Source organism: Bufo bufo, chromosome 2 (assembly GCF_905171765.1).
Source record: "Bufo bufo chromosome 2, aBufBuf1.1, whole genome shotgun sequence".
NCBI classification, from domain to species: domain Eukaryota; kingdom Metazoa; phylum Chordata; class Amphibia; order Anura; family Bufonidae; genus Bufo; species Bufo bufo.
This window is the reverse complement of record NC_053390.1, coordinates 305787716-305812288: the sequence shown is the minus strand read 5'-3', so window position 1 is coordinate 305812288 and position 24573 is coordinate 305787716. Positions and strand designations below refer to the sequence as shown.

The following is a 24573-nucleotide window of genomic DNA, read 5'->3' as shown; positions in this document are numbered from 1 at the left end:
ATTTTAGATAATATATGATCAGGCCATCAATATGTGGCAGCCGTTCTATCCATTGCCCTATGTGACTTACAGACGCCGGGCCGGAAGCCGGAGCCACTTGGGATGCAGGTGGAACGCAACGTAGCGTCGCCGCGGTCATGTGACTTCCGGGTCACACACTGGAGACCTCCCAATAGCCCATACATTTAAAGGAATGCGCGCACAGGATATTCACCTGTGATCCAGCGCTCCTGCCCGCCGTCACTGCCAGGTAAACTCTTTCTTTATGGACCGATCATATATCCTAGATGTCTGTTACCTCATGCCTCATCCTTATGTTATCCTGTGATATTGAATAACCATTGATGTCTTTGGAATATCCTCTGGATTATTATTTCTCCTCATAATATTCCCCACTAAGGAGCAATTACCTTTATGAGTGTTTAGCACCCCCTTCTGGTATGCCTATGTAGTTTAACTAAGAATTTTGAATCATTTAATGTATATTTTTTTCATGATTAACATCAATCCTTATGTAATACATGTTTGCAGTCTTTGAGCATTCAGTCCATATTTCTTTTAATTTACAAGATGTTTATATTATCATAGATCATATACTGCTGAAGAAGGCCGAAATAGGCCGAAACGTACGGTACTCATGCAATGTGACTCTGAGATATATGGGCATCCACTGGATCATGTATGCAACATGAAATAATTGTGAATAATAAGTTTCACTAATCAATGGCAAATTGAACTAGCTGTGTGCAGCAATTTTTTCTACCACAGATTACGACTAACAAGTCTTTTGCTAGCACCAGCGACAGCGGTGTGCGGTACTTCATTCTGTAAATACAGGTTGTCCTTGCCAGCTTCCACACCATAAAATGCAACTTGTGTGGACAAAGAAGAAGACACCCCTTCTGGGAGAGAAGGTCCGGAACGCCTGGAAGATTGTAATAACTGTCCTTCAAGAGTGTCCAGAGAAATGAGAACCAGGCCATGTGAGTCCATCATGGGAGGATGGCTATGACTTCTGTCTGCTCCTCCAGGCTCTAACAGCACTTTCAGTAATAATGGAAGGGAATACATCTACATCAGCTTCTCCTCCCAGCTGATTGATAGAATGTCTGATGCAAGAGCAAAGTTATAGCAATACAGAGAGCAAAGTTGGATATCTTTTTCCTCACTGTCGACATAGCATCCAGAGTTTGTTTTCCCACTTTGTCACTATCCGAGAGAAGATTGTAGAGTTGAGGGTCCACTCCTCTTTATAAAGCTCCTTGGAGCCTGTTTATGGATATAAACAGTTTGGTAAGTTAGTTTGACTGAACAAGCATATGGTGTTTTCAAGGGTAAGGTAGGAAGTGGGCTAAGGCCAGTCTGACAGCCCTGATATCTTTCAGGTTGGACGACAACCTCTTCTTCTTGTGCCACATTTTATGGACCAGAATCTGTCCACATGTGCACCCAAGTCCCAGACGGAGTTATCCATACTGAAACTTTTCTGAGGCTGGGGGCTTTGCCACATATACAGTCAGGTCCATAAATATTGGGACATCGACACAATTCTAAAATTTTTGGCTCTATACACCCCCATAATGGATTTGAAATTAAACAAACAAGATGTGCTTTAACTGCAGACTGTCAGCTTTAATTTGAGGGTATTTACATCCATATCAGGTGAACGGTGTAGGAATTACAACAGTTTGCATATGTGCCTCCCACTTGTTAAGGAACCAAAAGTAATGGGACAATTTGCTTCTCAGCTATTCCATGGCCAGGTGTGTGTTATTCCCTCATTATCCCAATTACAATGAGCATATAAAAGGTCCAGAATTTATTTCAAGTGTGCTATTTGCATTTGGAATCTGTTGCTGTCAACTCTCAAGATGAGATCCAAAGAGCTGTCACTATCAGTGAAGCAAGCCATCATTAGGCTGAAAAAACACAACAAACCCATCAGAGAGATAGCAAAAACATTAGGCGTGGCTAAAACAACTGTTTGGAACATTCTTAAAAAGAAAAAAACGCATCGGTGAGCTCAGCAACACCAAAAGACCCGTAAGACCACGAAAAACAACTGTGGTGGATGACCGAAGAATTCTTTCCCTGGTGAAGAAAACACCCTTCACAACAGTTGGCCAGATCAATAACACTCTCCAGGAGGTAGGCGTATGTGTGTCAAAGTCAACAATCAAGAGAAGACTTCACCAGAATGAATACAGAGGGTTCACCACAAGATGTAAACCATTGGTGAGCCTCAAAAACAGGATGGCCAGATTACAGTTTGCCAAACGACATCTAAAAAAGCCTTCACAGTTCTGGAACAACATCCTATGGACAGATGAGACCAAGATCCACTTGTACCAGAGTGATGGGAAGAGAAGAGTATGGAGAAGGAAAGGAACTGCTCCTGATCCTAAGCATACCATCTCATCAGTGAAGCATGGTGGTGGTAGTGTCATGGCGTGGGCATGTATGGCTGCCAATGGAACTGGTTCTCTTGTATTTTTTGATGATGTGACTGCTGACAAAAGCAGCAGGATGAATTCTGAAGTGTTTCGGGCAATATTATCTGCTCATATTCAGCCAAATGATTCAGAACTCATTGGGTGGTGCTTCACAGTGCAGATGGACAATGACCCAAAGTATACTACAAAAGTAACCAAAGAGTTTTTTAAGGGAAGAAGTGGAATGTTATGCAATGGCCAAGTCAATCACCTGACCTGAATCCGATTGAGCATGCATTTCACTTGCTGAAGACAAAACTGAAGGGAAAATGCCCCAAGAACCAGCAGGAACTGAAGACAGTTGCAGTAGAGGCCTGGCAGAGCATCACCAGGATGAAACCCAGCATCTGGTGATGTCTATGTGTTCCAGACTTCAGGCTGTAATTGACTGCAAAGGATTTTCAACCAAGTATTAAAAAGTGAAAGTTTGATTTATGATTATTATTCTGTCCCATTACTTTTGGTTACTTAACAAGTGGGAGGCACGTATGCAAACTGTTGTAATTCCTACACTGTTCACAAGATTTGGATGAACATACCCTCAAATTAAAGCTGACAGTCTGCAGTTAAAGCACTTCTTGTTCGTTTCATTTCAAATCCATTCTGGTGGTGTATAGAGCCAAAAATGTTAGAATTGTGTCGATGTCCCAATATTTATGGACCTGACTGTATACTGGAGTTTTAGCCACCACTTCAGCTTTTGGCGAGTTGATGGATACATCCAAAAAGCCTCTTATCTAGGCTTCTGTGACATCTGTTACAAGGAGTGTATATTGTCTTGGAGAAAGGGGACATAACATATGGCCCATAGTATTAAATCTAAGATGAAGATAGGAGATCCAAAACTTTCATGTCATAGCAAAAATACACTTTGGAGTGAGGAAAGCCATGATTTGCACACTTCAGGATTGGGTCTCTACTTTTTGAAGACGTCTTTATTCTTAGGTAATGAGAGTATATGATGAAACCAGGTATTTCAGCTCCTGTGTTGAGACTAGCTGTGACTCTTTGTAATTGATCAGTGAGCCATTATCTTGTAACAGCTATATGGTTGTGTGAAGATCCATCAGATGCTGTTGTTTGGAGGCCACCTTTACCTGACAATCATTGAGATATGGGACCCTGTTAGAATGACTGTGATCTTGGTAAAACGCTGAGCAGATGAAGTGCTGAAAGGCAGGCAAGTGAATTGCAGATGAAGAATGTCTGAGTTTGTGTGTACTTTGACCATGGAAAATTTCCTATGGCTGGGTAAGATGGGAATTGTCAGGTAGATATCCATGAGATCTATTGTGGCCATAAAACGTTTTCTTCCAAAACACTGTAACAGATCTAAAAGTCTTCATTTTGAATTTTCTGTTTACCAGGAACCTTTCTCTGGAGATGGTACTTCTTATACCACCTTTTCCAAAAATCCCTGGAGGAGATGAAGAACAACTGGATTCCTGTTTGTGCAGGAAGGCATCAGGAAAGAAATCTCTGAACCCCGTTGCAGAGACTTCTCTTATTGATGAGGAGGCCCAAGTGTCTGAATTCTAGTTAGGCCTGAAGTTTGAAGATCGTTTTGCCCCCAAAGTGAACCTGCTCTTTATAGTGTCTGTGAACTTGACCACTTTACTATTGTTTAGAGCAGGGATGCTCAACCTGCGTCCCTCCAGCTGTTGTAAAACTACAACTCCCATGATGCCCTTCTGTAGGATGATAGCTGTAGGCTGTCAGGGAATGATGGGAGTTGTAGTTTTGCAACATCTGGAGGGCCGCAGGTTGAGCATGCCTGGTTTAGAGACTGTAAAATGTTCTCTACTTCAAGACCAAACAATGGACCTAGTTGAAGCAGCAGGTTACAGAAATGGTTCCACTGTACATCAGCAGACCAGTGTTTTACCCCACTAGCTCATCTGCTAGGAAGGCAGAAGTCGTTATTTTTTTTATGTTCCTAGGAGTGTCATAGAGGAACTCTGATGGAGACTTCAGTCAATGTAAATTCTGTAGGATCTCTCCCCTACCCACTCCTTTTTCCCATCTTGACACAATTGGCTTAGCCAGATTCGCAGTGCTCTTATCCTAGAAATAGATGACAGGGCAGTTTTACTGGCCACCAAAGGTGAGGTTTATGCTTTTTGTTTTTATTTTTAATAACAAATCCACTTTACTATCCTTACATTCCTTAAGATATGATGACTTTTCTAAGGGAAACACAGCCACTATCTTGCCTATGTTGAATTAGATTTTGGGACACCATCCCAAACTTCCGAGAATTTCCATCTCATTTTATGTTTCAGTCATTTGTCTAGTACAGGATGACCAGGAAACACCCTCTCCTTGGTTTTTGGGAAATAGAACAGTATCTCACATTTAAGCTTATTCTGCCCGTTTTTATGGTATCTTTAACTGACTGAATTATGCAGATTGTACAGTCCTGAGCAAAAGTTTAAGACCACTTGAAAAATGGCATAAAATCATATTTAGCATGGCTGGATCTTAACAAGGTTCCAAGTAGAGCTTCAACATGCAACAAGAAGAAATGGGAGTGAGACAAAACATTTTTTGAGCATTCAATTTAATGAAAACAACCAGCTACTGGGTATTCCCCCTTTGTCACAGGGCTTCAACTCCCTAATAGTGTATAATTCCAAAATTATAGAACACTTCTGGTTCGTAATTATTCTTGGTCATTAATTGAAAATGCTACAATCAGTTCTTACTTAAAGGGGTTATCCAACCCCTATAATGCCCCCCAAAATGCCCAGGCCCCTAATACTGGTCATACTTACCCCACTCCCTGGCACCCCCATCTTTTCTGATGCCTGCACGGCCACCACTGCATCACGGGTGACGCTAGGGAGGCTCGTTCCTGTCGCGGCCTGCTATTAGCTGCTTCCCCCGATGCCGGATGTTTTGAACTGCATGAAGGGTAGATGCTTTGGCTGCTGTGTGGCCATCAGAAGCGGTGCGTGTGTCGGGGAGCGGGGTAAGTATGACCAGTACGAGGGGCCCACACTATAAAATATACATTTAGAGGGTAATGCAAAGAGTAGTATTTCCACTGTAACAAAGATTTCCTATAAGGAATATCCTTGATTCTTGGAAAATAACAGTTGCACGAATGCAGCTTTCCTGAAGAGTATCACAATAACAAAAAATATTGAACTACTTTTTAGACCAGGACCAAAATGTCTTGTCTATGGCCCGCTTGAATGTCGCCCACTTAAATTGTATGTTGCCCTATCAATCAACCACGACCAGATAAACCGAATGGGAGAAATTTATCAAAACTGGTGTAATGGAAAACTGGATTAGTTGCCCATAGCAACCAATCCGATTTCAGCTTTAATTTTTCAGAGCTTCTTTGGAAAATAAAAAGGTGGAATCTGATCTCCCCCTTTTTATTAAATTTTCTAATAGTATCTGTTGTATGTCTTCTGTTAGTCTGCTTTCATTATATATCCTTATCTCTTATTTATTTAGGTTTCTTCAGAGATAATTCTAACATATGGTCAAGGCATATACTCAGCATGGAGAAAGACCAGCAAGAAAAGTCGGGATTGTTTACCTCATTCGCAGATAGCCTGTCTCCAGTTCTATTCTCTGAAGAAGAAGAAGACAATGAATATGATTCTCTAAATCCAACGGACAAGCAAGAAAATACAGTTCTCGTCAGGAATGACAGATCTTCTGTTCACTGTGTAAGAGATTTGTTTTGCTGTATTGATTTCACACACTGAAAAATATCCACTCTTTCGTTTCCATGTTACAGACAAGGGCCCACCTTTACTACGATAAGTGCACCACTTTCTTGTTTGCACCAAAATGTGCCTAAGGCCTCATGCACACGACTAGTGATTTGGCTTCAGTAGTTCGTGTCCGATTTTGCTTCAGTTGTGTTTCCTTGTGTCTTCCTTTTTTTTTGTCTGACAGGGGAAAAAAAGGAAGGTTAATGAAAAGTGTAATTTTATTGCACCAAGGTCTTGTAGAAAAAAACGGACACGGACGCGGACACGGATGACATACCAGTTGTGCATCTGTTTTTTTGGACAGACCCATTGACTTGAATGGGTCCATCCTCCGTTTTCCACTGACAAGAATAGGACAGGTTATATTTTTTTGACGGAGTGGAATCACGGATCACGGACGCGGTGAAAAAACGGAGGACTATCAGTTTTTTTTCACAGCTCCATAGAAATGAATGGGACCTCCGCTAAACTGTGAAAAATGACGGAACGGACGCGGATGCACACAACGGTCGTGTGCATGAGACACTTTCTGACATTCTCAACTTTTTCTGGTCTTAAACTAGAATGTAGCCAGTTTTTGTCATCCTTCTGCAGCCCGATACACTTACCATTATGTGCGCCAGAAAACTGGTGCACACTACTCCTGAAATCAAATAAGAGCTGGCTTCCATTTATGTGCCACAAATATTACCTTGTAATAGTTCTGGTGCATGATATGCCAGCAGGGTTTGTTATTAAGACTGGCATAAGTAACTTAAAGGGCTTATCCCATGACTAATGTAAAACATGAAAATCAGACATCATATAGTAAATGTCAATTTCTTTCTAAGGCCTCATGCACGCGACCATTGTTTGGGTCCGCATCTGAGCCGCCGTTTCGGCGGCTCGGATGTGGACCCATTCACTTCAACGGGGCCACAAAAGATGCAGACAGCACTCCGTGTGCTGTCCGCATCTGTGGCTCCGGAACGGAGGAACGCGGAACGGAGGAACGCGGCCCCGCTAAAAAAATATAACATGTCCTATTCTTGTCCGCGCTTTGCGGACAAGAATAGGCATTTATATTGCCGGCGCCCGTTCCGTTCCGCAAATTGCGGAAGGCAACACGGGTGGCTTCCGTTTTTTGCGGATCCGCGGTTTGCGGACAGCAAAAAATGGCATGGTCGTGTGCATGAGGCCTAACAAAGCTAGAACCTGTCCTGTATTACACATGGATCCAGAGATCTCCTCATTCATTGCTCTGCTAGATTTATATCAAGCTGAAAGCTCAAGGGGAGTGTCTTTTCTGCTGCAGCTAAGGGGGCGTGTACATGCTCTCCCTATCACAGCTCAGGAGGCAGTTGAAGGATGAAACTGAGCACGTGCGGCCTTCTCAGTGAACAGGTCAAAGAAATAAGAAAAGAACAAACAGCAGGTGGCGCTATACAGATACATTTTATTGAATAACTCAGAGGCTGTACTAAATTTTTAATTACATGCAATTATAAAAGTATTGAGATCCAGGTGCTGGTTTGAAAACTGCAGAATATTTTTCCACAAAAGTGTCTAGCAAAATGCATCAAATCTATCACACAGAATGAACCGCTGTACATATGATACATCTTCTATTTTATGTAGTTTTAAGCTGTCTAAATTTCAAGGGCGTTGCCCAGAATTTTAATACTGATGGCCTATCCTCAGGATAGGCGATCATTATATAATCAGCAGGGGTTTGAGGCAGCTGACCAATCAGCTGTTTCGAAGTAGCTCTGGTGCCGTAACTACATAGCTCCCTCCAGTGCAGGGGTCCTCAAACTACGGCCCGCGGGCCACATGCGGCCCGCCGAGGACACTGATCCGGCCCGCCGGGTGTTTTGGCAGTTTCAGCAGTTCTGTAGGCAGCGGTGGCGGCTGCAGGGCACAGCAGGAGATGAGCGCTGCGCTTCCATTGCGCTCATCTCCATAGTGATCTGTATCGCCGTCCTCAGGACAGCAATACAGATTGCTGTGCTGTGGCAGGGGAGGGAGATGCGTCTCCCTTCCCTGTTCCTCTGATAGGCTGCGGGCCTTGTGCCGGCAGCCTATCAGAGGCCAGTGCAGGCGGCGCGATGAGGTCATCACGCCGCCTGAGCAGTACAGAGCAGGACACAGGCCAGAAGAGGCCTGCATCGCACCACATCGCAGGAGATAAGTATGAGTGTTTTTTTTATTTTATTAAATCGGCCAATTTTTCTGCCACACTTATTACTGGCACATGAGGGGGTGGCGGCAGCAAAGAGGAGACTGGCACATGATGGGGGGGGGGAAAGAATTGGCACGTATTACTGCCACATGGGGGGGTGGCAGCAGAGAGGAGACTGGCACATGATGGGGGGGCGAATTGGCACTTATTACTGGCACATGGGGGGTGGCAGCAGAGAGGAGACTGGCACATGATGGGGGGGGAGAATTGTCACTTATTACTGGCACATGGGGGGGTGGCAGCAGAGAGGAGACTGGCACATGATGGGGGGAGAATTGGCACTTATTATTGGCACATGGGGGGTAGCAGCAGAGATGAGACTGGCACATGATGGGTGGGGGGGAGAATTGGCACTTATTACTGGCAGATGGGGGGTGGCAGCATAGAGGAGACTGGCACATGAGTGGGGGGGAGAGAAGAGTGGCACTTATTACTGGTACATGAGTGGGGGGAGAGGCACTTTTCACTAGCACATGATTGGGGGGCATCTATGGGGGCACCTCTTACTGGCACATTATTGGGGGGCACTATGGGGACATTTACTGAGGCCACAAAGAAGGGGTATTTTATATGGGGGGCTCTGTGTGGCACTAATATTATCAGTGGTATTATCTGTTTCTGCAGTATAGTATTGGGGAGCTCTGGATCCGCCACTGGTTCTATTCGTCTTGCCACGCAGGCGCACCTCCTTCCAGACCTGTGAGCCTGTGCAGCTGCGTCCCAGGAAGTCCGGAGAAGAAGAAAGGAGAAGGAGACGTTCAGGGGTAGGGAAATGTGTTTTTTCACTTCAAAATAAGATATGTGCACTGTGCATAGGAATTTGTTCATAGTTAAAGGGGTTTTCCCATCTTGGACAATGGGGGCATATCGCTAGGATATGCCCCCATTGTCCTATAGGTGCGGGTCCCACCGCTGGGACCCGCACCTATATAGAGAACGGAGCCCCGAAAGTGAAGGAGGGCGCACTACGCATGCGCAGCTGCCCTCCATTCATTTCTATGGGGCTGCCGAAAATAGCAGAGCGCTGGCTCGGCTATTTCCGTCGGCCTCATAGAAATGAATGGGAGCATGGGCAGTGCATGCGCGGTACGCTCCCATTCACTTTCGGGGCTCCGTTCTCTATATAGGTGCGGGTCCCAGCGGTGGGACCCGCACCTAACGATATGCCCCCATTGTCCAAGATGGGAATACCCCTTTAAACTATAGTCCGGCCCTCCAACGGTCTGAGGGACAGTGAACTGGCCCCCTGTTTAAAAAGTTTGAGTACCCCTGCTCCAGAGCATAGTGGACAGAGATGTTAACTGCAGTGCTGCTTCCATTCAATTGACTGGTTCCAAAGCTCGTGAATAGGTCTCAGAGCTTGTGGATAGGTCATTGTAAGAGCTTGTGGATAGGTCAGCTGTTTTTTTGCTAGCTACGGCACCGAAACCAGAACTAGACCATTCCTTACACTGTGTAGCCGCTGTGGCTGGTTACTGCAGTACAGCTCCACTTGAATAGTTCCACCAATCTCATATTGATAACCTATACTAAGGATAGGTTATCAATAAGTAAGTCTTGAATACCGCCTTAACCAGGGAGGAGAACAAAGAATGTCTTTCTCTCTGTAGAAAACCTGCATTACACAGAGAGCCTAATGATTTCAGGTTCAATTATATATCAACCATTCATTTCGATACCAGGTGGAGTGGCTAGACAAACTACATGGGCAATTGTAAAGACACTCACATAATAGAAAAACATAATTCTTCCAATATATACTCTGTTGTAGATGTTTTTACTATTTTTTCCAGGGCCAATTACTGATGGGCAGCACAGTGGTTAGCACTGCAGCACCAGGATTTGAATCTGACGAAGGACTAGATCTGCATGTTCTTCTGGGTTAATTAACTTCCTATAAAAACTGGTGTATGATGTGTATGATAAGAATTATGATGACAATTTTTGTACAACAGTCCAGAATACGTTGGAGACATGATTGTCGTACATGGATGCATCAATGGGGGATTTGCTGCCTAAGATGTAGTCAAAAAGCCTTCAGACCATATTTAGGGTCTCCCATTTCTCTTGGTCTTCTTTGAGATGTTTCTACAACTTGATTGAAGTCCACCTGTGATAAATTCAGTTCATTGAACATTAGAGTTGAGCGGACACTTGGATGTTCAGGTTCGACGGGTTCGGCCGAACTTCACAAAAAAGTTTGAGTTCAGGACCCGGACTTGCCCCCGAACCCGAACCCCATTGAAGTCAATGGAGACCCGAACTTTGGAGTACTAAAATGGCTCTAAAAAAGTCATGGAAAGGGCTAGAGGGCTGCTAATGGCATCAAAATGTGGTTAAGAGCAGGGCAAGTGCTCTGCAAACAAATGTGGATAGGGATATGACTTAAAATAACAAAAAATATACAAAAAAATATATAATAATCTTGATCTAGGAGGACAAGGTCCATATGGAGGAGGAGGTTGAGGAGGCGGAAAATGTGGCGGTGTAGGTGGAAGCGGCGGTGGAGGAGGAGGTAGCCAACACAGTTTTTTTTGTTTTCATTTATTTATATCTTTTTTTTTGTTTAAATTAGGGTACACCCCAAAACATTGGGAAATATAACCTGTGTTAACCCTCTCCAGCCCTGCTAAACAAACGTTCAGACAATACACTGGCTGCAGGGCAGGCAAGCACCTCCAAGGCGTAAAGGGCAAGCTCAGGTCATGTGCCCAATTTGGAGACCCTGAAGTTGAAGGGGGCAGACCCATCAGTCAGTACGTGTAGGCGTGTGCACACATACTGCTCCACCATGTCGCACGTCTCTGTGATGTCCACGATCCAACTGGATATCTGCTCTATCAACTTTCGATGTTCTTTTCTGTGCCTACCATGTTGATCGCGGTTAGCGGCGAATCAGGGTTCCACGCCGGAGAGGGAGCGTGAGAAAGGGATACCACATCCAAGGGAGGTCAATGGCTGCAATGTGATCGAGCTGAAATGTGGGACAAGTTATTAAAATTGAATGAAAGGCCAATTAAAAATGAATTTTAGAAATCTAAGTCTCTGTCACCTACGCAGAGGAGGGGTTTTTCATCAGGAAAAATGGGTTAATGTCACCCACCAATGGAACAGACGATTTTTTTAAATTTCGGGCCCTGTCAACTATGTAGAGCAGGGGTTTATTCATGGCAAAACTGTGTTTATGTCACCCACCAATTGAACAGACAATTTTACAAAAAATAAGGTCCCAGTCACCTATGCAGAGCAGAGGTTTGTATACGGAAAAATTGGTAAAATGTCACCTGACAAGTAACAGCCGATTTTTTAGCAATTTAGGTCCTTGTCACCTATGCAGAGCATGGGTTTATTCACTGCAAAAATGGTAAAATGTCACCCAAGAATGTAACAGATGAATTAGTGAAATGTATTTCCTTGTCCACTAGGTTGAGCAGGGGTATATCATAGCCAAAAATTGGTGAATTTCACCCGACAATGTAACAGACAAATTAGTGAAATTTATTAACCTAGGTACTAGGTAGAGAAGGGGTATATCACAGCCAAAAATTGGTGAATTTCCCCCGACAATGTAACAGGCAAATTAGTGACATTTATTAACCTGTCTATTAGGTAGAGCAGGGATATATCACAACCAAAAATTTGGGATATTCAACCCAACAATGTATCAGACAAATTAGTGAAATGACTTAAAATAAACTCAAATACGTAAAAATAAAAAATAAATATCTTGATCTATAAGGTGGAGGTCCGTATGGAGTAGGAGGTTGAGGAGGCGGTGGATGTAGCGGTGTAGGCGGAAGCGGCGGTGGAGGAGGAAGAGGTAGCCAACACTGGTTTTTAGTTTTATTTATTTTTTGTTTAAATTAGGGTACACCTCAAAAGAGTGGGAAATATCAAAAATACAACAATGAGCAATTGCGCTGTAACAATGGCTGGGTAAGGCCGATATGCATGTCTATTCTGCACAAGGTACAGACAAGTCCTGTGAGATCCATGCCTGGTTCGTTTTAATGAACGTGAGCTTGTCCACATTGGCTGTGGACAGGCGACTGCTCTTGTCTATGATAACGCCCCCTGCCGTGCTAAACACAAGTTTAGACAATATACTGGCTGCAGGGCAGGCCAGCACCTCCAAGGTGTAAAGGGCAAGCTCAGGCCATGTGCAGCGTACTCAAGTTGTGTGTAATAGAGTTTCTGGGTGTAGTAGTGCAATGACACTAACCTGAGACGGCTGACTCTCTGCATAGGCAGGTGATGATAGAAATTGTTCGTGACGCCAGTGCCAATTAAACGGTGGCACGCCGTTTGCGGATAGCAGGAATAAATTGAAGAACACGTGGTATTAAAACAGAACTCCAACTTTAGTAGTTTTCATGCAGAGACAATATTGGAATCGCAGTTCCTTGGCATACAGTCGATTTTGCAATACGGTTGATGCAGGCAATTACAGATTTAGCAAGGTGATTACAGAGTGTTGAACACAGGACTTGCAGTACAGGAGCTTGCACTCTATTTCTGTCTGATCCTGGAATATAGCAATTCTTCACCAAGGCCCAATAACCTAGTTCTGGCTTTATATCCTTGGCTATAGCTTTAGAAAGTACCTCCTCTGTTATTTTTAGTACCTCTTGCTTCTCTGCAGTTTGCCTCTGTCTCTCTCTGCTTCCTGAGGCTCTAGAAACTTCTGAGCTCTCCACTAGACTGACTTTCACTTCCCTGTCTGGGCCTTATATAAACTAGGGCTCCCTAGCTCCCTCTAGTGACTAGAAGCTGGAATGACACCCCTAGCAGACCTGTACATGCAAGTGTCATAGTAACAGGAAAACACATAGCATTGCATTACATGACATTTTATAAAACTGACATATACCAACTTCTCCATAACTAAGGAGGGACGACAGCACACCAAGTGACACTTTGGTAGTGACGGGTATTACAGTCCCCGTACACTACATACCCCACTGCTTTAAGCTGAGTACGACCTCGTACTCCATCATGGGTCGCCCAACTGGAATCTCTACCTGAAATAGAAAATAGAGACATGCAGGCATACATACATGTAATTCATCTGCATTTACATCAGGTCCAATTGGCAAAGGTGAAGGGTAGTGACAAGGGGCGTCGTTCTCTTCTCTCAGGATAATGAATGGAACGGGGGCGCTGACCTGGCACAGCGTAACATTATAACCAGGATAGTCCATGACAATGAATAAGTCCATGATAGAACAGCAAAATAGATAAAACAGTATAACAACGGAACTACCCAGGAGTTTCCTGTGGGTGTATCACAGGCAAGGGCTCACGTGGAGGAGTCCATTCTTGCGCACAAATGTCAAGTAAGGTATTGCCAGTGGCAACTGTTTGGGAGGAGACACCACCAGAATAATCAAAGTCTCCTAAACGGACTGGTGGGCGTCCCCTGGTCATCCGGGTAGACCTTCTCAAAACAGGGGTCTCCTCTTCCCTTAGCAACAAGGTGGAAGAGAGAGGAGCAACAGGAGGGTCTCCATCAGGGAGATCTTGGTCAGGAACAACTGGAACAACTGGAACAATTAGATCCACTAGAGGGGGAACTGGATCCGGGGCATCTTGAACCAGCTCTTCCGGAGGTGAAGTTACAGTAGGTGCCGGAGCAGGCACCAGCAAGTTCAACCAAGGTGTCAGAAGCCAATGCATGGGATCAGCGTCATACCTCAGATTACTAACAGCTTGCATAGGATCCTCGGGCTGTATTGCTGACTCCGACACAGGATATTCAGGTCCAGAACTCTCGGCACTGGGTTCTGGTGTCAGGCAGAGCTTCAACCGGTTTCGGTGTACAATCTGGGATCCCTTGTCTTCCCGGGTGATCTCATAAGTGTGAGTTCCAACATTTGGGATTGCAGTGATAACATAGGGACTTCGCTCCCATTTACTTTCCAGTTTACTGGTACGGCGGTTATTCTTTAACCATACCACGGCCCCTATTGTCAAGGGTTCTGCATGGGCTGCTTGATCATAGTCCCTCTGCTGTCGGTCCCTAGCATAGTCCATACGTTCCTGAACAATGGCGTTGGCTGTATTCAATCGCCTTTGATGTTCAGCAACCCAGTCGGTGTTAGGTAATGGGTTAATGCAATCAGGAACATCTATGTCCAATGAATGATCAGCAGGCAATGTCCCTTGGCGCCCAAACATCAAGTAAAAAGGGGTATACCCGGTGGAACAATGTATGGTATGATTGTATGTGAACATGAGCTGTGGCAACAGACTGGGCCAATCTCCTCTGTTCTCAGGAGGCACGGCCCTCAGCATCTCTATCAAGGTCTGATTCATTTTTTCACATAATCCGTTACCTTGAGGATGGTAGGCCGTGGTCCGGATCTTCTTACAGTTGTGTAAGCAGCACAGTTCATGGAACAGATGGGACTCAAAAGCAGGTCCTTGATCGGTGAGGATCTTTTCTGGACATCCATAGGGCAGGAGGAAGTGCTTCCAGAACATTTCGGCTGTAGTCTTGGCTGTCTGGTCTCTCACAGGCACTGCTACGACAAACTTTGTGAAATGATCAATAATAGTCATGGCATAAGCATACCCTGAGCGACTAGGCTCCAGTTTTACATGGTCGATGGCGACAAGTTCAAGAGGACGGGTACTTACAATGGGTCTCAGTGGTGCCCTCTGATCATGGTGCTCACTTCGTTTCAAGGCACAGGCTACACACTCTCGACACCACTTCTCCATGTCTTCTCTCATGCCTACCCAGTAAAACCGCTGGCGGATAGTAGCCTCAGTCTTTTGGACCCCAAAGTGACCGGATTGATTGTGGTACATCTCCAACACCATACCTGCATCTCGTCGGGGTATGAGAATCTGGTGTACTCTTTCGTTGGACACTGGGTCTAGGCTTCTCCGTAGCAATAGGCCCTTTTGTATGAAGAGTTGATGGCGCTGTCTCCACAGTTTGATGAGCTCAGGATCTGCACTCTTACGCCGAATCCTCTCAGGGGCTCTGCCACTAGTAATGAAGTCCAACAACTCACCCAGCACTCTACTTTCAGACTGTAGTTTCACCCACCTTTCTTCTTTAGGATCAGGCCTACTGGAGGGTGAAGGAACTGCAGCTCTGTCATTGGTAGCTCGAGCCTGATCCTGTTGAGCAAATTTGTTATAGAAAGCCGGCATCTCTACATCTTCCCAAGCATCTCGCACATCATCAGGAGCTGTCTCTGTGGGAAGCCTGGATAAAGCATCAGCATTATCATTAGTGCGTCCAGCACGATACTTTACAGAGAAATTATAGTTGGCAAGGCGAGAAGCCCATCTCTGCTCCAAAGCCCCTAATTTAGCTGTATTTAGATGTGCTAGAGGGTTATTGTCCGTGAATGCAATGAACGGGGTGGCGGCTAGATAATCCTTGAATTTTTCTGTCACCGCCCACACTAATGCCAGGAACTCTAGTTTGAAGGAACTATAATTCTGGTCATTTTTCTCAGCTCCTTTCAGGGAGCGGCTTGCATATGCTATCACTCTCTCTTTTCCCTCTTGGATCTGGGCTAACACAGCTCCCAGGCCTCGCTTGCTAGCATCAGTATAGAGATGGAAGGGCTTGCTATAATCTGGATAACCTAACACTGGAGGCTCGGTCAGTTTCTTTTTTAGCAATTGGAACGCTATCTCTCTTTTCTCATTCCACTCAATGGGCACAGGAGTTCTAGGGCTTTTCTTGGGTTGCCCCCTCAAGAGTTCCTGGATAGGATCAGCTATTTGAGCAAAATGGGGGATAAAACGTCTATAGTAGCCGGCAAAACCAAGGAAACTCCTCACCTCTTTGACGGTAGTAGGAACCGGCCAATTACGGACAGCTGCTAATTTATCAGGGTCAGGTTGCACTCCCTCTCCGCTTACTACATGCCCCAGGTATCTTACTGCAGGTTTGAGCAGGTGACACTTGGATGGCTTTACCTTCAAGCCATATTTGATAAGGATTTCAAATACTTCTGCCAAATGTTTCAGATGGTCTTCATATGTTTTTGAATACACAATGACGTCATCTAGATACAGCAGCACTGTTTCGAAGTTTTTGTGACCCAAACACCGTTCCATTAGTCTCTGGAAAGTTCCTGGGGCATTACATAGCCCGAACGGCATACAATTGAATTCGAACAGGCCCATGGGAGTAGTGAAAGCAGTCTTTTCCCTATCTGCAGGGGCCATGGGTACTTGCCAATAGCCACTGGTTAAGTCCAATGTGGAGAAATAGGCAGAGGAGCCCAGAGCAGTTAGTGACTCCTCAATGCGGGGCAGTGGGTATGCATCTTTGTGGGTTATTTGATTAATTTTCCTATAATCCACACAGAAACGGATACCACCGTCCTTCTTCTTTACAAGGACCAGGGGTGCAGCCCACGGACTACGGCTGTCCCGGATTACATTAGAGTCTTTCATCTCTTGGATCATTTCTTTTACAGTCTGATATGAAGTAGGTGGTAAGGGTCTGTATCTCTCCTTGATAGGAGGATGAGAGCCAGTAGGTATGGTGTGTTGTATGGCACTCACCTCCCCATAATCAGTAGCATGCTTACTGAACGCCTGGTGGTACTCTTTGACCAGCTGTAGGATCCCTTCTTGTTGATGTTGGGGGGTAGTCTCGTCCCCCACATGAAGCTCTTCCCACCAGGGCACTTGTGGCTGGGTCACCGGCGAACATCCGCTGTCTGCAGCTGGCGGCTTCTCTGTCACTGGAAGACGAATGATGTCTTGGAAGGACACCTGGGACAGCTGGGCAACACGGCAATGCTTAGTAAGCGCAACAGGATGATCGCTCAGGTTAATCAGACGGACAGGTACTTTACCTTGGGAGACGTTCACCAGGCACTTGGCAGCTCTCACATAAGGGTAATCTTCCATCTGGATTGGTTCCACCAGGGCTGGATAATCTTGGCCTTGGACTCCCAGGACAGCACGACACCATAAAAGAGTTTGAGAATTAGGAGGCAAAGTCACAGGCTTAATATCACTAATCCTGGCAGTACAAATTTCTCCTTTCCCATTAGCAAACCTCTGCTGGGCACTTAACACAGTAATAGTCTTTTGAATCACCCTCCTGGATGCAGAGGAAGCAGTGGGCAAAGTCTGATGTAATACAGCAAGTATTTCTGAATAACAGTTTTTGAAGACATTGGTGCCTAGAATGACAGGATGTCCTCCTCTGTCACCGGCCTGTACTACGATCACTCCCTGTTGAGGCAGGGTTACTTCTCCCACCTGCAGGGTGGGTTCCCAGTATCCATGAACCTTTACTGGTTTGCCATTGCTGGCGATAATTTCCACCCAGGATTCAGGCGGTTGGGTCAACTGGTTGGTGTCCCAGAACTTTTCAAATGCAGGCAGCTGAATAGTAGTGACCTGAGACCCAGTATCTAATAGGGCTTCAAAGGGGACCCCGTTGATCTCTATATTGATTTTAGGATGGGATCCTACATAACGTGGCATCCAATTTGGATCCTCTGGACCTAGTGTTCTACCTCCCGAGGGGTGGTCCTCAGCCTCAGGGGTTGCCCGTTTAACTGCCAGCACGTGGATTCTGTGTGTCCCAGCTTTTTGCAGTATGTACACACGGGCTTCTTGCGACCTCTATTACGCCTCCCAGGATCCCTGAGGTGAGTCTCTTGGTATGGAGGTGGGAACGGCCTAGGAGATGACAGGAACTCTTCTTCTGTCATTATGGGTTTTTCCCATTCCTCTATTTTTCTGCACACTTTCTCTAGACTTTTAGTGAGGTGATTTACTTGCTCTGTCAGCATGGCAATAGTATCGGTAGCTGACACTTGAACAGCTTGGCCGGCCTCGGCTCGGTTAGTGATAAGCGGTTTTGGCCTGCAGGCTGATGACTCAGATAGGGCGCTCAACTCAGGAGATACTGTGGACCCCAGGATCTTTATAGCCAGTTCTTTAAAGTCCAGAAAGGTACTGTTAGGGTGCTGGGCAGACAGCGTCTTTAACTGGGTCCTTATTTGTTCACTAGACACCCCGTTGATAAATTGTTCCCTCAGGGTCTGGTCTTGGTTATCAGCCTCTTTGGGATCTATCTGCATTACAGCCCCTAAAGCCTCCTGAAGTGATAGGGCAAAGTCACGGAGGGACTCACCGGACTTCTGTTTCTTGCCAAAGAAGTGCATCTTTATCTCTGAGGCAGTCCTAGTTTCAAAAGTGGCTCTGAGGCGGGTGAATATCTGCTCTAGAGTACTCCGCTCAGCAGCAGGCCAGGATAACACTTCTCTACGGGCAGCTCCCTCCAGTTGTGCCAGCAGGATTTCCATTTGCTGGTCGGCATTTATAGGGTACAATCGGAATAGTGCCAGCAACTTTTCTTTAAAGTCCCTTAGGGTATGGGTCTCTCCCCTGTAGCGAGGGAACCATGGGGCCCCGAAATAGTAAGGCATGGTAAAGGGCATCATGCTGGGGGCTGTAGGATGATTAGGAGCCGCAAGCTCTCCCGGTGCCGGCTGCTCAGGCACTCCTGGCTCTGACATGGTAGTCTATTTAGAGGTGGCCGCTGGCGACTAAAGGGGCCGGTACACTCCCCTTCCCTCCGGTTACAAGTGCTTACCGGTATCGCCGGGCTTGCGCAGCCAAGTCTCGCGAGGTTCCAGACGTCCTGAGCACCCGATGACGCAGAAGAAGCAGGGCCGCGGCGGTGCGATGATGAAGAGGGGCGGGACTCTCTGTGTCTTTGCAGGGATCCGCCCACGAAGGTCCTCAGCGGCGCGGGAAACTTTACTCCAGGCAGCTGGTGGCCATCTTTAGCAAAACGCTGTCCATTCACTGACAGCAAGCAGGAATGTAAAAAGTCCACAAAACCACACTCCAATGTGGCGATTTTCTTCCTCTTGGTAGCGCCACACTGCACAGCGCTTTTTAGAAGTTTTGGGTACACTTTGGGTACGATTTTCAGTCCACAAAGTCCACTTTCAATAAACAGGTAATTTGTCACTTTGGTCACAGGGCAACTGTATAAGGCACAAAGTTCACGCTTCTTGCACTGGAAAGCGTGCGTATCCTGTTCGTGACGCCAAAAGAGAGGTGCAGCGTACTCAAGTTGTGTGTAATAGAGTTTCTGGGTGTAGTAGTGCAATGACACTAACCTGAGACGGCTGACTCTCTGCATAGGCAGGTGATGATAGAAATTGTTCGTGACGCCAGTGCCAATTAAACGGTGGCACGCCGTTTGCGGATAGCAGGAATAAATTGAAGAACACGTGGTATTAAAACAGAACTCCAACTTTAGTAGTTTTCATGCAGAGACAATATTGGAATCGCAGTTCCTTGGCATACAGTCGATTTTGCAATACGGTTGATGCAGGCAATTACAGATTTAGCAAGGTGATTACAGAGTGTTGAACACAGGACTTGCAGTACAGGAGCTTGCACTCTATTTCTGTCTGATCCTGGAATATAGCAATTCTTCACCAAGGCCCAATAACCTAGTTCTGGCTTTATATCCTTGGCTATAGCTTTAGAAAGTACCTCCTCTGTTATTTTTAGTACCTCTTGCTTCTCTGCAGTTTGCCTCTGTCTCTCTCTGCTTCCTGAGGCTCTAGAAACTTCTGAGCTCTCCACTAGACTGACTTTCACTTCCCTGTCTGGGCCTTATATAAACTAGGGCTCCCTCTAGTGACTAGAAGCTGGAATGACACCCCTAGCAGACCTGTACATGCAAGTGTCATAGTAACAGGAAAACACATAGCATTGCATTACATGACATTTTATAAAACTGACATATACCAACTTCTCCATAACTAAGGAGGGACGACAGCACACCAAGTGACACTTTGGTAGTGACGGGTATTACAGTCCCCGTACACTACACATGTGCCCATTTTGGAGACCCAGAAGTTGAAGGGGGCAGACCCGTCATTCAGTACGTACGTGTAGGTGTGTGCACACATACTGCTCCACCATGTTGCTGAAATGCTGCCTCCTGCTAAGACGTTCCATATCAGCTGGTGGTGCTGGTTGTTGTGGCGTGCTGACAAAGCTTTTCCACATAGAGCAATACAGGGATGAACAGCACTCCTTAGTATCAATGCGGTGGGTGCACGTCTCCAGGGGGTGGTAAAAAGCCCCCAATATAGCATACATAACAAAGAGATGAAAAAATAAAAAAATTGAGACAGCACGTCCAAAGTGATGGAATTTAATCCGAATTAAATTCCATCACTTAGGACGTGCGGTCTCCATTTTTTTTTTTATCTCTTTGTTATGAAAGCTTTTCCACATTTCGGCCATGCTAACCCTGTCTTCTGAGGTGCTGGTGGTGCCCCAGCTGCATTGGCGACCTCTTCCTCCTCCTCTGCCTTCGCCTTGTGCTTCCACTGTGCCCCCGCTGTCAGGTGGGAATGACACCAGCAGCGCGTCTACCAGCGTGCGCTTGTACTCGCGCATCTTACGATCACGCTCCAGTGACGGAATTAAGGACGGTACGTTGTCCTTGTAACGGGGATCCAGCAGCGTGGCCACCCAGTAATCAGCACAAGTTAGAATGTGGGCAACTCGGCGGTCGTTGCGGAGACATTGCAGCATGTAATCGCTCATGTGTGCCAGGCTGCACAGAGGCAACGAAAAGCTGTCCTCTGTGGGAGGTGTATAGTCTGTATAACCCCAGCCACGTACCAGTGATGGCCATGAGCTGATTAGGGTGCCACCCTGCTGTGAACACGGTTCCTCCACCTCCATCTCCTCATCCTCCACCTCGTCATCCTCCAGAACTGTGCCCTGGCTGGACAATTGTGTACCTGGCGTTTGTGGGTGCAGGAACCCACCCTCGGAGCCACTTGTGAATGACTGGCCTGAAACCCTATGAAATGATCCCTCTTCCTCCTCCTCCTCCTGTGCCACATCCTCTTCCATCATCGCCCGAAGGCATAGAAGTGGGATAGTAACGCTGAGAACTGCATCATCAGCACTGGCCATGTTGGTGGAGTATTCGAAACAGCGCAACAAGGCATGGAGGCCCAGTCATTGGTGGTGAAGTGGTGCTGTTCTGCAGAGCGACTCACCCATGCGTGCTGCAGCTGAAACTCCACTATCACCTGCTGCTGCTCGCACAGTCTGGCCAGCATGTGCAAGGTGGATTTCCACCTTGTGGGCACGTCGTATATGAAGTGGTGAGCGGTAAGGTCGAAGTTACGCTGCAGCGCTGACAGGCGAGCAGCAGCAGGGTGAGAACGCCGAAAGCGCGTACAGACGGCCCGCACTTTATGCAGCAGCTCTGACATATCGGGGTAACTTTTAAGGAACCTCTGCACCACCAAATTCAGCACATGCTCCAGGCAAGGGATGTGCGTCAAACTGGCTAGTCCCAGAGCTGCTACGAGATTTTGCCCATTATCGCACACCACTTGGCCAGGCATGCGGCTCACTGGCACCAGCCGCTCATCGGTCTGTTGTTCCATGCCCGTCCACAGCTCCTGCGCAGTGTGGGGTTTTTCCCCCAAACAGATAAGTTTTAAAACTGCCTGCTGTCGTTTACCCCTGGGTGTGCTGAAGTTGGTGGTAAAGGTGTTACGCTGACCGGATGAGGAGGCGGTAGAGGATGAGGAAGCGAAGTAGGACGAGGAAGCAACAGGAGGCAAAGAGAAGCGCCCTGCAATCCTCGGTGGTGAAAGGACATGCGCCAAACTGCTATCCGCCTCAGGCCCAGCCGCCACTGCATTTACCCAGTGTGCTGCTGGAGATATAACGTCCCTGACCATGCTTACTGGTCCACGTATCCGTAGTTAGGTGGACCTTGCTACAGATGGTGTTGCGCAGTGCACACCTGATTTTGTCCCCCACTTGGTTGTCCAGTGAAGGGATGGCTCGCCTGGAAAAGTAGTGGCGGCTGGGCACGATGTATTGTGGGACAGCCACCGCCATAAGGCTTTTAAAACTCTCTGTCTCCACCAGACGGAATGACAGCATTTCAAAGGCCAGTAATTTCGAAATGGTGGCATTCAGGGCCAGGGATCTCGGGTGGGTAGGGGGGTACTTCCTCTTTCGTTCCAGTGTTTGGGAGATAGAGAGTTGAATGCTTCCATGGGACATTGTGGAGATGCTTGGTGACCCAGGTGGTGGCGTTGCTGGCAGATCCTCTGTTTGCAGGGTTGGCAGGTGCCACTGTCACTCCAGAGGTGGATGAAGAGGCTGAGACTGCAGCAGAAGAGGAAGCAGGAGGAGCCGGAGACCTTTCTTTGTTTTTGAGGTGTCTACTCCACTGAAGCTCGTGCTTTGCACTTAGATGCCTGGTCATGCAGGTTGTGCTCAGGTTGAGAATGTTTATGCCTCGCTTCAAGCTCTGATTGCACAGCGTGCAAACCACTTGTGTCTTGTCGTCAGCACAGTGTCTGAAGAACTGCCACGCCAGGGAACTCCTTGGAGCTGGCTTTGGTGTGCTCGGTCCCTTGCTGCGGTGGGCAGTAGCAGACGTACTATCTAGGGGACGGCCGCTCCACTTTTGCACCCTGCTCCCTCTTCTGCTGTTGTGGTGGCTCTGTGCGACCACCGCCTCTTCCTCCGAACTACACAGGTCACTCGCATGACCGTGATTCCATGTGGGGTCGAGGACCACATTGTCCTCCACATCATCTTCCACCCAGTCTTCACCCCTGACTTCCCTGTCGGTCTGCACACTGCAGAAAGCCACAGCAGTTGGCACCTGTGTTTCGTCATCATCCGAGACATGCTGCGGTGGTCCTCCCATGTACTCAACCTTGAACATAAGTGGTTGGGCATCGGTGCACTCAATATCTTCCACTTCTGGGGCAGGGCTATGTGGATGGCCCTGGGAAACCCTGCTAGCAGAGTCATCAAAAAGCAGAAGAGACTGCTCCATGACTTGGGGCTCAGACTGCTTGGCTGGTTTGCAAGGGGGTGAGGTGAAGGACTGATGGACATGGGCTGCAGGTGCCAACTCTGATCTTTCAGCAGGAGACTGGGTGGAAGACAATGTGAAGGAACTGGAGGCACTGTATAACGCTTGTATTGAACTGTCAGAAATGCAGCAAAGGCCGCAATTTTATTATCTTGCCCAAAATGGGTGTTTTTTTTAATAACAGAATATAACAGCAGTATCTAACGCTTGTATTTCACTGTGACAAATGCAGCAAAGGCCGCAAATTTATTATCTTGCCCAAAATGGGTGTGTTTTTAATAACAGAATATAACAGCCGTATCTAACACTTGTATTTCACTGTGCCAAATGCAGCAAAGGCCTCAAATGTATTATCTTGCCCAAAATGGGTGGTTTTTTTTTTAAACCAGAATATACCAGCAGTATCTAACGCTTGTATTTCACTGTGACAAATGCAGCAAAGGCACCAGATGTAGGGTATTGCAAAAAATGGGTGTTTTTTTTAAACCCAGAATATAATTGCAGTATTTCAAGCTTGTATTTCACTGTGACAAATGCAGCAAAGGCGCCAGATGTAGGGTATTGCAAAAAATTGGTGTTTTTTTAAACCCAGAATATAATTGCAGTATTTCAATCTTGTATTTCACTGTGACAAATGCAACAAAGGCCCCAGATGTAGGGTCTTGCCAAAAATGGGTGTTTTTTTAAACCCAGAATATTAGTGCAGTATTTCAAGCTTGTATTTCGCTGTGAAAAATGCAGCAAAGGCCCCAGATGTAGGGTATTGCCAAAAATGGGTGTTTTTTTATACCCAGAATATTATTGCAGTATTTCAAGCTTGTACTTGACTGTCACAAATGCACATATGCTGTGCTGGTGCACTGAACTTGCATAAAATGGCCACCGAAGCCCACCTAACTAACAGACGGATAAAAGTTATTTTTCTGTGTCACTGGGCTCAGGGCAGGGTAAAAAATTGTGCACTGCACCCCCAAAAAAAAATCGCTGTAGATCGCTGAGTTAACAAGCACTTCTGATAAAAGATTCTTTCCTATTCTCTCCCTCACAGCAGCAGCATCCTATCCCTACACTAATAAGAGCAGACTGACGTGCAGCGCTACGTGACTCCAGCTTATATAGAGGCTGGGTCACATGCTGCACTGGCCAATCACAGCCATGTCTTTAGTAGGCATGGCTGTGATGGCTTCTAAGGGCACACGAGGTAAACGCTTGTTGATTGGCTGCTCTGCAGCC

At 46.4% G+C, this 24573-nt stretch overlaps 1 protein-coding gene across 3 annotated transcripts in view; it reads left to right on the top strand.

Annotated features, from left to right (window-relative positions):
- Positions 1–24573, top strand: part of LOC120989023 — a 284579-nt gene that overhangs the window by 153746 nt on the left and 106260 nt on the right. For all 3 annotated transcript variants that reach the window (XM_040416861.1, XM_040416863.1, XM_040416862.1), the window contains exon 3: positions 5961–6178. In XM_040416861.1, coding sequence (XP_040272795.1) covers positions 6008–6178 — 171 coding nt within the window. In that variant the 5' untranslated portion in view covers positions 5961–6007. The remainder of the gene's footprint in view (positions 1–5960; positions 6179–24573) is intronic.